The sequence below is a fragment of the Mus musculus genome, chromosome 2, assembly GCF_000001635.26.
Source record: "Mus musculus strain C57BL/6J chromosome 2, GRCm38.p6 C57BL/6J".
Taxonomy (NCBI): Eukaryota; Metazoa; Chordata; class Mammalia; order Rodentia; family Muridae; genus Mus; species Mus musculus.
In genome coordinates this window covers 168,563,921-168,577,229 of record NC_000068.7, presented here as the reverse complement: position 1 = coordinate 168,577,229, position 13,309 = coordinate 168,563,921, and the positions used below count along the sequence as shown (strand labels likewise).

The following is a 13,309-nucleotide window of genomic DNA, read 5'->3' as shown; positions in this document are numbered from 1 at the left end:
CATGTGCCTCCAGTGTCTGGTGGGTCCATCCCAAGTGTTTTAGCTACCTGACCCCTGCACTCACCTTTTCCGGGTGGGGGGACAAATCGGCGACTGTGTCAGAGGGCTGTTTAGGAGCTGAGCTTAAAAGCTACTGTAGTCTAGTCTGGTTAGTCAGGCAGACGGTGGGCCAGGAGAAGGAAGCTATGGGTATGGAAGGGGACTCTGGGCAAGGGGAACAATGAGTGTGAAGTGTGTGTGTGTGTGTGTGTGTGTGTGTGTGTGTGTGTTGGGGAAGAGGACAGGATAGAGGACCTGGAGCAGCTATGGCTCCTGCTTTCCTACTTCCTCTGGGGACTGACATCTCTAGGGTAGGCCAGGCATCTCTCATGGTAGGTGACATGGAAGTAGCCCACCATGAGTGCATGGTACATAGAGAGAGCTGTCTCCTCTTTACAGTTTTATTTATTGATTTTGTGTATACGGGTGTTTGCCTGTGTACCATGTGTGAGCCTGGTGTCTCTGGAGATCAGAAGAGGGTATCAGACCCCCTGGAACTAGAGTTATAGAATGGTTCTGAGCTGCCATGTGGGTGCTGGGAATCGAACCTGGGTCCTCTGGAAGAACAGCCAGTGCTCTTAACCAGTGAGCCATCATCTCTCCAGCCGCAGGCTCTCTCTGTCTAGATACTGTTTTCTCTTTGAGTTGGTAGGAGTGGTGTCTCAGTGGAGTGCTCCCAACCCTCAAGTGCCTTCCTCAGCCCTGGGTTCCCCTCTGCTGCCTGTGTGCCTTAACATGGGCACACTGTGCAGGGCCACAGAGGCCTACGCATATCTTGATGGTGCAAACTAAGATGTTTAGTGTTTGACAAAACCCTTCACCTCTGCCCACCACACAAATTATACCTCAAAGAAAACGAAGTGGGAGGAGAGAGTGGGGGTGAAATGCAGGCTTAGAGCCTCTGTCCAGATGGTCCACTTGAATGTAGTGTCTCACACACACACACACACACACACACACACACACACACACACACACACACACACACATTTTAAAAAGAAAAGGTGAGAGTGGAGTGGAACAGGCACAGTGAATACGTCATGTTTACTAGCAAGGCTGCCTGGAGCCAAGATATGCAAATAGGTTAATGGAAACCCTCCTGAGAAAACTGCCATCCAGGTGTGGTTCTGAGCGCATGCTGGCTTCCATCTGGGCTATGGGCAGGTGAGGCAGTAAGGCCCAGCAGGCATATGGGCTGGTTCCAAAGAGCCCAAGAGTGAGGGTCCCAGCCACTGACTGGAAGATGTTAATGGCTTGCGCTCTGTGAGATTCGCTGTCAGATCCCGGAGAAAGCAAAGGTTCTTTGTTACCTTCATAGCCCCTGCTTGCTGTTAAACATTTATAGACTTGGGGAGAGACAAGAGAGGGGGAAAAAAAAAGGAAAGAAAACTGCCACCAGGGTGGATTAAACTAGTGTAAACACTGCAATACTAGGCTCAGTGGGCCTGGCTGCTCCTTGGGGCTCTGAGGCTGTGTGTGTGTTTGTGTAACCCATGTGTGTATGTGTGTCCCATGTTTGTGTGTGGCAGTGTGTATTTGGCGTGGTTTCTTAAGACAGGGCCCTATTCTGTCATCCTGGCTGTCTCTGAATTCACAGCATTTCTCCTGCCTCAGCCTCCAAGTGCTGGCATTATGGGCACTGCCACACCCCATGATGTGCGTCCACACTGGCTATAGTTCTAGATTGTTTCCAACCTTCTGGGTCATGCTTTTAAGGCCCAGAGTTTGAATGTGGCTGGGATCTCTGTCCAGGGCTGGTGTCCGGTTTGGTCAGTTTATAGAGAATGGGTGCTCAGAGCATCGCTGAACATGTCTTTGATGCTCACTGGCTCCCCGGTTAGACATCTGTGCCGTGCTGTCTGCCGGGAAGTGGCATGTGTGCACACGCACGCAGCACCAGCTCAGGTTCAGACACACCTTCACCCTGTGTGCCACATAAACTCCAGCCCTGCAGACCCGAGCTAGAAAATCAAAGCGCCAAAGGACACAGACGAGCTTTTCCTCTGTCGTTCTGAGAGAGACTGTGGGGCCCAGAGTGGGTGGGGACTTTTCTTCTGCTGCGCTGTAGCCACTTAGCAGCAGAGCAAGGCTAGGTTCTGTTTCCCGCCCAGTCAGCAGAGTTCTGTTGTCACATGTCATGTTCTAAGTCACCTCCACCTCCCCCCATCTGCCCCACAGAGGCTAATCATGTTTGCAAAATTAAGTTTGTTTTCTCTGCATAATACAGAAACCAAAAGGTCTCCTTTTAGCGGGGCTGCAGAGATGGCCCAGTGGGTGAGTGTGGCTACACGCTCCTGTAACTCCAGTGCTGTTAGGCAGAGACAGGAGGATTGCTGGCACTTGCTGGCCACCAGGCTGGCTCAAAGTTCAGCAAGAGGTCATGAATGAAAGGGAATAAGATGGAGAGTGAGGGGGCAGCACACCTGACGTCCTCTTCTGACCTTGTGTGTGCCTAGGTGTGCACACATACACATGTGCACATCTTCCCACATTCATGTGCCCCCTCCTCTTTCAGACAACGCACCCTGTGTCCACCTTGCCTTTTCTTTACTACTGAACCCCAGTGGCCACTGCTGCTTGGTGCAGAAGGACTTTTGTAGGTCACGGTCGGAACGAACCAGAGCTTCCACCAGCCCCAGGGCTGCCGACTCTAACCTACCACTGGCTCCTCTCCTACAGATGTGAGCGTCCACATAGGATGCACTTCTGAGAGTGGTGCAAGAGCTCTGGGATGCATTTGGGATTTTGACGGATGTTACCTATCCAGTCGCCCCCTCTACAGATGATGCCTTGTAGATCAGGTGGTGACATTTTGGAGGAGTGTTGTCAGGGTCCCATGTGATTTTTACTGAGGAATGCTGGCATTCTTGTGTGGAGGGCCAACCAGCTTCCATCCAGGCAACAGAGAGGCTCAGTAGGACTTAGGAGAGTCCTCAGGGCATCTCTGGTCAGGTGACAGGCAGACTTGCTAATCAGTAGCTGATACCACTATTGCTTTGGTAGAATTGGGGACATACAGGGTGTAGAGCCCCTGAGGGGACGTGAGCTGTTTAAGGGACAGTGTCAGAGCTTGTGGGCCTGAGTGAATGGAGCTGTAGAGGCAGAGGGAATAGAAACTGCCAAGACCAGGAGGAAGTGGGTGCTTCCCCCAGAGAGGAGAGGCTGTGGGTAGCCAGAACAGACCCCGGCCATGCTGGCCCAAGCGAGGTCATTTGTTTTCATGTTAAGAAACCTCATCTGGAACAGAGGCACCATCTGGGTATGTTGAGGTCAATTTAGCTAAGCTGACCTTAGAAAAGGTACACAGAGGCCAAGGATCACCAGAGTGTCCACCCCAGGTCCCCAGAGCAGGAGACCCCATTCCTGGCTTGCAGGACACCGGGTATGATTCTTTTATTAATCCTCTAGGTTTGTGGTGGGCTGTAAGTGCCAGGAACCGTGGTGGGTGCCAGGCAAACAATGCTGACCCACAGCGGATGTGAACCCAAGCTCAGAATCAGGAGTAGAACTACCAACGCCCGTAAAGAGCCAAAGGGTAAATATTTTAAGACTTGTGGCTCATATAGACCCTGCCAAAACTCTAAACTCTGCTGTTCCAGTGAAGAAGCAAGCTCTAGGAATGAATAAGCATAGTTGTGGTACCAATCAAACTTTATCAGCAGATAAAATATGGGCCCTTGGGGCGTGGTTCTCCTGGCCCTTATTTAGCAGGACTAGTTTACTAAACTTGTGTCAGATGTGGTGCGATCTGGTAGTGGGTACAAAGGAGAGGTGGCAGAAGGGGGTTTGGAGAAGATCTGCTGGGGGGCTTGGGGGCTGGGCAATCTATGAAGCTATTGTTAGATCAGATGCACTGAAGGGAAGCATTTGTTCCCAGGAAGATCTTGAAGGGCGAGGGGAGAGCTTTCTCAAGAACCCCGAGCAGGAAGGGCTTGAAAAGCCCTCAGTGGGGCTGTCTCTGAGCCCCCTGGGGGACACCGGACATAGGTGGATTGGGGACACAGGCTGGTGACGGGGACAGACAGGGCCCATGATGACCAACCTAAAGGACCAGAGGAAGTATGGAAGGACAGTTTCCAGAGTGGACATTGGTCAGAGGAGTGGGGAGGCTTCGCTCAAGACAGACATGCGTGCTGCAGGGAGTGAGGATGCTGGTTTGTGACTTGAGAGCAAGAGAGGTCAGGATTTGCCGGTGCCTGGGGTAGGAGCCGTGAGAGTTGAGCAGCCAAGGCTGAGTCATCACAGAAGTGGGGCCTTGGAGAAAGAGTTGGTGTCGGATGGTGGGAATTAGCATCCCTTGGTGACTCTGGAGAAATTCCCCAGTGAGGAATGTAAGGGGTCAGGCTTGGGGTTCAAGGAACAGAACGAGGTGACGGAGCAACATAATCTACTAGAGTGACCCTCTTGTCTGTGGTGGGCCCTTGAGATGGGACAGCAGAGACTCAAAATGGCCGCTGCTGTTAGAAATGTATTTTATAGGCCACCCTATATCCCTCCTCTTAATGGTTTGCGGGCTCTGTAACCATGATCCTGACTTTTGGGGATCAAATGAATCCTTTGAAGGAGTTCTGAGTCTTCAAATTTTGTGTCTTTGGGGACTCTCGTCCCCTCCTGGGCCATATCTATAAAGGGACAGGAATGAGCAGGGAATCCTGGTTCTAGAAAGCGTCTCACACTTGGGTGTGGACATCTCAAGCAGACTCATGGATCCCAGAGGCCATGTTGCCCCTCTGTATCCTGAGGCCACGTCATGCGTGTGAAATGAGAAGGCCAACGGCAGCCCTGGGGAGTTAGCAAATTCTAATAATGGGGTCGTGCCCCACCCTGACGTGAAATATCCTCAGTTGGGAGGGAGACTCAGAGTGTAAGATACCCAGCCGGGGTACGCTTCGTTCAGCTGGGGATCTGTGGTCCTGTGAGCTATGTGAGATATCAAATCCACTCCAACGTCTTTTCTCTGTGCCTGTGTGCACAGGCAGGCTGATGCAGGCCCGTGTATATTGCTGTGCTTGTGCGTATGTATGCGTGCAAATGGAGACCAGAGGTTGATATCAGGTGTCTCCCTCAAATGTTCACTGCCTCATTTTTTATGACAGGGTCTCTCCCTGAACCTGTAGCGGATTTGGCTACAACATTTGGCCAATGAGCTCTGGGGATCCCTGTCTCCGCCTCCCTTTTGACATTTACGTAGGTTCTGGGGATCAAACTTGGGTCCTCATATTCGCGTGGCAGGCAGTTGCTGGACCGAACCATCTCTCCAGCCCCCAAAGTTTCTTTCCAAGAGGTGATTTTAGCCCTCAGCTTGGAGACTCTTGGGGCCAGTTTATCTTCCATACTTCAGCTTGCTACACGGCTCACGTGGCTAACGCCTGTCGTTCTGGACTCTCTTGAGGGAATTTGGGACCAAGTGGCTTCACTTGTGGCAACCTCAGGGTTTGGCATAGTGGAGTATTAAAACCAACCAGTGGCAGGAGACCCCCGCGCACCCGTGACTGTGACTCCACACCCCAGTTCTGTCTTAGAGGCTTAAAGACCCCCTCCCCCCTTCTCTTTCCAGAAGAACCGATCGCACATAAGGCCATCAGCTCACCCTCCGGACTCGCATACCCGGATGATGTCCTGGACTATGGCCTCAAGCCATGCAACCCCCTTGCCAGTCTCTCTGGCGAGCCCCCTGGCCGGTTCGGAGAGCCGGATAGTATAGGGTTCCAGAACTTTCTGAGCCCGGTCAAGCCAGCAGGGGCTTCGGGCCCGAGCCCTCGGATCGAGATCACTCCATCCCACGAACTGATGCAGGCAGGGGGGGCCCTCCGTGGGAGAGACGCCGGCCTGTCCCCCGAGCAGCCGGCCCTGGCCCTGGCCGGCGTGGCCGCCAGCCCGAGGTTCACACTGCCCGTGCCCGGCTACGAGGGCTACCGCGAGCCGCTTTGCTTGAGCCCCGCTAGCAGCGGCTCCTCTGCCAGCTTCATTTCTGACACCTTCTCCCCCTACACCTCGCCCTGCGTCTCACCCAATAACGCCGGGCCCGACGACCTGTGTCCCCAGTTTCAAAACATCCCTGCTCATTATTCCCCCAGAACCTCTCCAATAATGTCACCTCGAACCAGCCTCGCCGAGGACAGCTGCCTGGGCCGACACTCGCCCGTGCCCCGTCCGGCATCCCGCTCCTCCTCACCCGGTGCCAAGCGGAGGCATTCGTGCGCAGAGGCTTTGGTTGCTCCTCTGCCCGCAGCCTCACCCCAGCGCTCCCGGAGCCCCTCGCCACAGCCCTCGCCTCACGTGGCACTGCAGGACGACAGCATCCCCGCTGGGTACCCCCCCACGGCCGGCTCTGCTGTTCTCATGGATGCCCTCAACACCCTGGCCACCGACTCGCCCTGCGGGATCCCCTCCAAGATATGGAAGACCAGTCCTGACCCGACGCCTGTGTCCACCGCTCCGTCCAAGGCTGGCCTGGCCCGCCACATCTACCCTACTGTGGAGTTCCTGGGGCCATGTGAGCAGGAGGAGAGGAGGAATTCCGCTCCAGAGTCCATCCTGCTGGTACCACCTACTTGGCCCAAGCAGTTGGTGCCGGCCATTCCCATCTGCAGGTGAGTGGGGGCTTTGAGAGCTGTCGATGCCCGAGTGTGCCCTAAGAGCTGGTTTTCTTGTTATTTACATGGAATTTGGTCACATAGATGACACTTACTGGCTATGAGCATCTGGGAAGGATGTTCACTTCCCCAAGCCTCAGTTTCCTCATCTGTAAAATGGGTACTCTGGGTATCTCTGATACAGCAGGTGATTGTGAGGATGTTATTATTGTACACTATGCATGGCTGTCCCCAGGGGCACATCATTTATTCTGTCACCCAGCAAGTACTTATAAAGTCCCTACTATGTGCTGGATTTTTTTTTTACAGGAGCAGATAGCTGAGAGTTGGCCAAACAGGCCAGTCAAGCCTGCCCCTTTGGAGCAAACCTCAGTATGTAACCTCTGCTTCCTCGTTCTGAGAGGAACTATGTGTGAGGGCATCTGTCGCCTGCCTTTGGGCTGTGCTTGGTGACGAGGAAGCCCAAATAACAAGTTGCCCAGCTCAATCCTCACATAGTGTAAGAACCAGACAGGCCAAAGCAATGGGTGAGGCTCACAGGCTTGCGGCTTTGGGCTGTGTGAGGACTGACTGTGTGTCCTGGCTCTGCCATTCGTTGCCTGTGAACATGGGCATTGTGCTGCCCTCCTGAGAGGGCCTGAGACAGACACTGGTAAACAACTATGCTTCTCTCATTGAGCATATTTATGAGACTGCTCCCAGGGCAGACATCACTAATCAATCAGGGCACTAATCAATCAAGGCTCTCCTGCACTTGTGGGAGCACATTTTTTTTGGGGGTCTTTGTTCCTTTCTTGTGAGATGAGAATGATGTACCTACCTCTTGCTGACTTTTTTTCATCACGAGCTAGGTAAAAGGACACATGCCAGGGTCGTGGGTTAGAGCCTGTACAAAGTAAGAGCTCAGGAGTGGGCCAGCTCTGCTGTGTGCTCACAGAGTGTCTTAGTTCCCTTCCTTGCTGCTGCACTAAAACAACCCAGCAGATACAAGAAGCAAGGCTCTACTCTGGCTCACAGAGCCAATATACAGTCCACCATGGCGGGAACATCAGAGGCAGGAGGTTACATCTACAGTCAGGAAGCAGAGAACTTTTTAAACAGTCCAGGATCCCAGCCTAGGGGATGGTGCCTCTCACAGTGGGTGACTATTACCACCTTAATTAATCGCATCACGATCATCCGGGCACACCTAGTGGCCTGTCTCCCGGGCGATTCCAGCGCTCAAGCTCACAGTTGAGATGAACTCTCTCTGGAGCTTGCTTCCCCAGGGCACCTTTAGGAAGGACTTCTTTGCTGACAGGCCTGTGCCAGGAGATTGAGCTCATGGTAGAGGGACAACAGTGACATTGACAGTGTCCAAGGGCCCTGCCATGTGCCCGCAGGACCCTGTGTGGCATCCTGCCTCTCCCTCATGTGAACCTGGGTTGGTTATTTGGCATTTAAAAAAAAATCCTCATTTGGATGCTGAGGAGAAAAGTGAGTGAGGGAGACCTATGCTGCCTCTCTTCTCTGCCTTACCTGTCAGATGAAGCATGGGAGGCCCCGATGGTCACCGTCACTCTGAGTGGCCCACACAGTGCTTCTTTAGCAGATGGAAACATGGCTCACCCGATAAAACACGGCGTGCAATTAAGTTGGCACAGCCTGGCTGAGCTTGTCAGCACCTCACGGCTGCACGGAATGGGGACATGCTCGAGTATGGATGTCTCAGCCATATGCGAAAACCAGGAGGTGCCATGGGAACTCATGCATGTGCCACCTCAGAGAACCTTTGAATATAAAAATATATGAAATAAAACTGCATATCTGCCCACCCACCTATTCACCCATTCATCTACCTACCTATCTTATCCATATCTGATTCATATCTGATCTATACACCCACCCATTCATTTATTCACCCATCCATCCACATATCTATCCATCTATCCATTCATCCATCCATCCATCCATTCATCCATCTATATATCTATCCATGTATCCATTCACACATCGATCTATCCATATATCCATCCATCCATCCATCCATCCATCCATCCATCCATCCACATATCTACCCATCCATTCACCCAACCATCCACCCATCCATCCACACACATATCCACCATCCATCCATCCATCCATCCATCCATCCTTCTATTTCATCTACTAATGTCAGGCTCTAAGTCATTCCGTGGTGAGATTTTTCTCAGACCCATTTAAGAATAAATTAGTTAGGCAAAATCAGTACAGAGATGAGTGTGTGTCCTAGATTTAGAGTCAAGGGACTAGAGGTGGAGTTTAGCCTGTGTCTTGCCCTGTGATCTTAGGTAACGTTTTATGTTTTCTGAGGCACAAAAGGAAGGTACTGGGGAGTCTTTCATGACCATAGCCAAGTCAAAGAGTCCATAGAAAATGGTGTGTGTGTGTGTGTGTGTGGTGTGTGTGTGTGTGTGTGTGTGGCATGCAGGTATGTATATATTCATGTATGCTGTAGTATATGTATGTGCACAGATATGTGTATATGTGTATATGTATGTGTGCATGAATGTGTGTATGTGTGTGGTGTGTATATACACGTCCTTGTACATGTGTATGCACATGTACATGTGTTGTATATGTATGTGTGGTATGTTTATATTTGTGCCATGTACATGTGGTATGTGTATATATGTATGTATGTGTGTGGTATGTGTATGTATATATCCATGTACATGTATGTGTGGGGTGTATGAGTGCATGTATAAGTATGTGTATGTTTCTGTGTTATATGTATATGTCTTTGCACATGTATGTGATATGGGTGTCTATGTATGTGTATGTACCTATATGCCTAAGAATGTATGTGGTATGGGTATATGTGTGTTCCATGTATATGTGTGTCCTGGTACATGTATGTGGTGTGTGTGTGCATACATGTGTATATATGTATGTGAGTGGTATGTGTATATATGTTCTGGCAGGGGATGCTTTGAGAGGTCAAGGTTGGGTTCTTCACAATTTTTTAGAGGAGAAGCTATCACAGCCACTGGGAACATGGAGGAACCAACACATAGTGAATCAGCTTCATCCCCCATGAGCAGCTACACTGTCTTCATCAGGATGAAGATGAGAGCAAAGGGAGGTCCTGTGCCTTGGGAAGAGCTCCCCTATCATGTCTGGGCAATTTGTACTCCCTCATCGCTAAGCATTTCATTCTTTTACTCCTGGGTACAGTTTTCAGAAAAGAGGCCATTTACATTTAGTGTAAAGAGACAATCTGATGTGGTTTTATGTCCTCATGACCAGGCCTTCTTTTCCCACAGCATCCCTGTGACTGCATCCCTCCCACCACTCGAGTGGCCACTCTCCAATCAGTCGGGCTCCTATGAGCTACGGATTGAGGTCCAACCCAAGCCCCATCACCGGGCCCACTATGAGACGGAGGGCAGCCGTGGCGCTGTCAAAGCCCCAACAGGAGGACACCCTGTGGTGCAGGTATGGACTCAAATTCTCTTCCTTCTGTACCCTATGATGGCTACCAGGAGATTCACTCTCCTTGCTGCTGTTTGTGAGTCTGAAGATACCTCGGCTTTTTAACTCCTCGGAGAGAGAGAAGCCTGAGATACGAGTCAGGAGCTTATGCAGAGTTGCATTCTGGGGGGAAGTCTCCAGGGCAGGGTGAGGAAACGAGATGTTCATGTGGAAGATAGGCCTGCTTTCTCTTTGTGATGGAGAGATTGCTAGAATTTGGCAGAGCTGTTGGAGCTGTGAGCCTTTCTGCTTGCTTTTTCCTAATCATTGTCCTTTGTAGGTCTGCTGCTTGTGAGTAAACATGAGATTGGTAGATATAAGTAGAGAAGTGTGATTTTTTTCCCCCTCCTCCAAAATAGTTGAAGTGAAACATTCTGCAAATTGTTTTATCTGGATAGGTAGGAAGTACGGACAGGTGTCTAAGCTCTGGCTATGTAAACCCACACAGCTCGATTAACCGGATTCTTGTATACGTTGTAACTGTTTCTTTGTATCTTACAGTGGTGCTAAGATATGGTAGGGACCTGGACATTGCATTTATAAGCAGCTTTGAAGGGGATTGTGAGTTCCAGGCCAGCCAAGGCACATAGAGAGATGCTATATCCACCACCCTACCCCACCCCCCCAAAAAAAAGAAAAGAAAAAGAAGTTTCCTTAGAAATTATAAAACAGGAGTAGAGTAGAGTAGAAGACAAACAATGTCCAAGTCCTAAACTGCCCCCCCAAGTGCACTGTGTTGTGTTCCTCTAGTTCAGGACCCCTGACTGTGACCAAAGCATTTGCTACATGTATATAACAAAGCCATAATGAAGCCCATTGTCCTGTACAATTAATATATGCCAAGGCGAAGGAGGAAGATGGAAAACGCTGGCACAGCCTGCTCTCCGACCTGGCAGCCCTGGAACCAGGTTCCTTTCCCAGAGCCTGAGCCTCACCTCCCCATTTCTTGTGCGTCTTGTGGTGGTTGCTTCTGCAGTGACGTAGGGCTGACATCCAGGGCAGTGTACGCGGGACTTTTTTATCATCCACTAATGGCGGTCAGCCAAAGTACTGGCATGTGCCAGCTGATCGGTTGGTTAGGGGGCGTCTGTGGGAAGCCTCAGTTGCTTCTCACTTCCTGGAGCACACCCTGGGCAGTCTGATCTGGCGGATCCCTGTGAGCACTGGTTTTGGGGCTCTTAAGGGGGTAGGGAAGTACTGAATGATGGCGCCCCGATTCCAAGACCTCGCTTCTGGATGATTGGTAGGTCACCGCCACCCCGGTGAACTGGAGGGTGTCAGTTTCACCCTGCTTGCAGCCTAAGTCCCCTGCTGTCCCCATCATGGCTGCCCTCTGTGCTTGCATGGCCCTTGGCCAAGGCTCGAAAGAAACTGCCTTCTCTCTGATGTCACTCTCATGGATTCCAGCTGCAGCAGCCAGAGAGGCTGAAGTCTACCCTATTGGCTCAGAGGGGCTCCACAATGTTGGATCTTTAGCTCCAGGGCTGGAAGAGAAGCAAACACGCACTGACCTGTCTCATGGGCATCCCTTCCCGCAGGACCCCAACCTGCCTCGTGGGCATCCCTGCCCTCGGGACCACAGTCCATTGTGTGCTGTCATTGACAACTGTCGGTGGCTTTGTGACTTTTAGTCTAGTTTTGAGTCTCTGTGGCAGGGAGGCTGCTTAGCCACCAGCTATTTTACCATCCCTTAAGACAACTTTTTGTAAAAAGAAAAAAGTCTGTTATGATTGGCAAGGCTTAGTCGCTTGAGGAGGGGGACCCTGGCCTGCAGGTTGCTGGGAGACTGAGTCCTGATAGAGAAGCCCTCTAAAGGTAGATGAGGAGAAAGGGGGTGTCAGAGGCAGCTTCCGGGCATTGCAGAGGAAGGACCGAGTAATTCCAGAATGCCCGACAGAGAGCAAGGACCTGGGAATGGCTTTGCCTGGTCTATCCAGCTGTGGATTAATTTGTGCGGCTTGCCCTACATCTGTGCCATCTGCTGGGATTGGCTCTGTATCCACATCCAGGGAGAGTCGGGAAGGAGTCCTGCCTCTTTTGTGATGGGGAGACAGCGATGGTCTGGAGGGTGGTGGATGGATTAACCATGTCAAGAGATAGGAAGGAAAAGTTCCTGGGGCTTTGGGCCTGTGGAACAGAGGTGTGGGTGTGGCTGGGACAGAGGTCAGTGGAGTTCTTTGAGGAAGGGACTGGGGCTGAAGACACGGGACACTGGAGTGGGGGTAGGGAGCAGCTTGCACCCAGGGTCCCAGGAGGAAGAGCGGTTGAGAGGAGGAGCAGAAAGAGGCTGGTGTAACTGGAATGTGAGGGTTGGGGAGGGGTGGAGGACTAGGGTTGCCAGGGTAGATGACGAAGAGGACACAGAACTCAGGCTCTGGCTCTCTGTGTGGAGCAAGAGGAAGGACACCGGGAGACTCCTTCGAAGGGCTCTGTGCATCTTGGAGCATGCACTGTTTCAAACACTGGTCCCTTAGTGCTTAGTTCTTGGATGCCTGCTGTGGACCAGGCAAGGTTCTGAGTTCTTAGTATGATAGGAAGCCAACAGCCAGATTTTACGGTTAGCACAATGATGAGCTTTTTGGAAGTGCTTACCACATGCGAGACCCATTCCATTTTTATCAGGGTAAGGTCTCAAAACTTGCTCAAGGTCATTGCTGTTTCATGACAGTAACAGTTGCTTCGGGGACCTTGCTCGTCGCCCGTGGACAGCTCAGCTTGGCTTCCCTCTCACAGAGAAATCTGGTGTCCATACCTCCTGCCTTTTCTCTCTTTACCGCGTCACCTACTGTCCTGGCTCTGACCCTCTTGCCAGCTCATTGGAGCCCAGGTCCTGGTCCCTCTGAGGATTCTGACTGACTCTGACTAGAGGATCAGCACTGTGTGCTGAGGCCTGTGGCAGGGTGGCGGGGAAGCTGCGTGAGAAGCTGGGCGCAGTTTGGCCTCAGAAACAGGAGTAGATGTGACAGTGGCAGAGATCAGGAGAGAGACGGAGGAAGCTCCAGCTCTCAGTGGGGCCTTTACACCATTCCTCTAGGGCTGGGCCATGAAAAGTTCCAGGAAGGGAGTCGCTGGGTGTTGAGTCCATGGGAAGACTCTTGCTTTGCTCCCACCCTTCACATCCCTCTTCTGGCCTGTTGCTTCCCAAAGGGAAGTCTCGGAGGCTGTTCATTCTCTTCAAAAGA

At 51.6% G+C, this 13,309-nt stretch overlaps 1 protein-coding gene across 18 annotated transcripts in view; it reads left to right on the top strand.

Annotated features, from left to right (window-relative positions):
- Positions 1-13,309, top strand: part of Nfatc2 (nuclear factor of activated T cells, cytoplasmic, calcineurin dependent 2) — a 125,248-nt gene that overhangs the window by 24,428 nt on the left and 87,511 nt on the right. For 6 of the 18 annotated variants that reach the window (NM_001291170.1, NM_001291174.1, NM_001291177.1 and 3 more), the window contains exons 2-3: positions 6,117-6,632; positions 9,920-10,091. In NM_001291170.1, coding sequence (NP_001278099.1) covers positions 6,130-6,632; positions 9,920-10,091 — 675 coding nt within the window. In that variant the 5' untranslated portion in view covers positions 6,117-6,129. Of the gene's footprint in view, positions 1-5,596; positions 6,633-9,919; positions 10,092-13,309 lie in introns of all 18 variants that reach the window. The other 12 variants (NM_001291168.1, NM_001291169.1, NM_010899.3 and 9 more) reach the window with 2 other exon arrangements.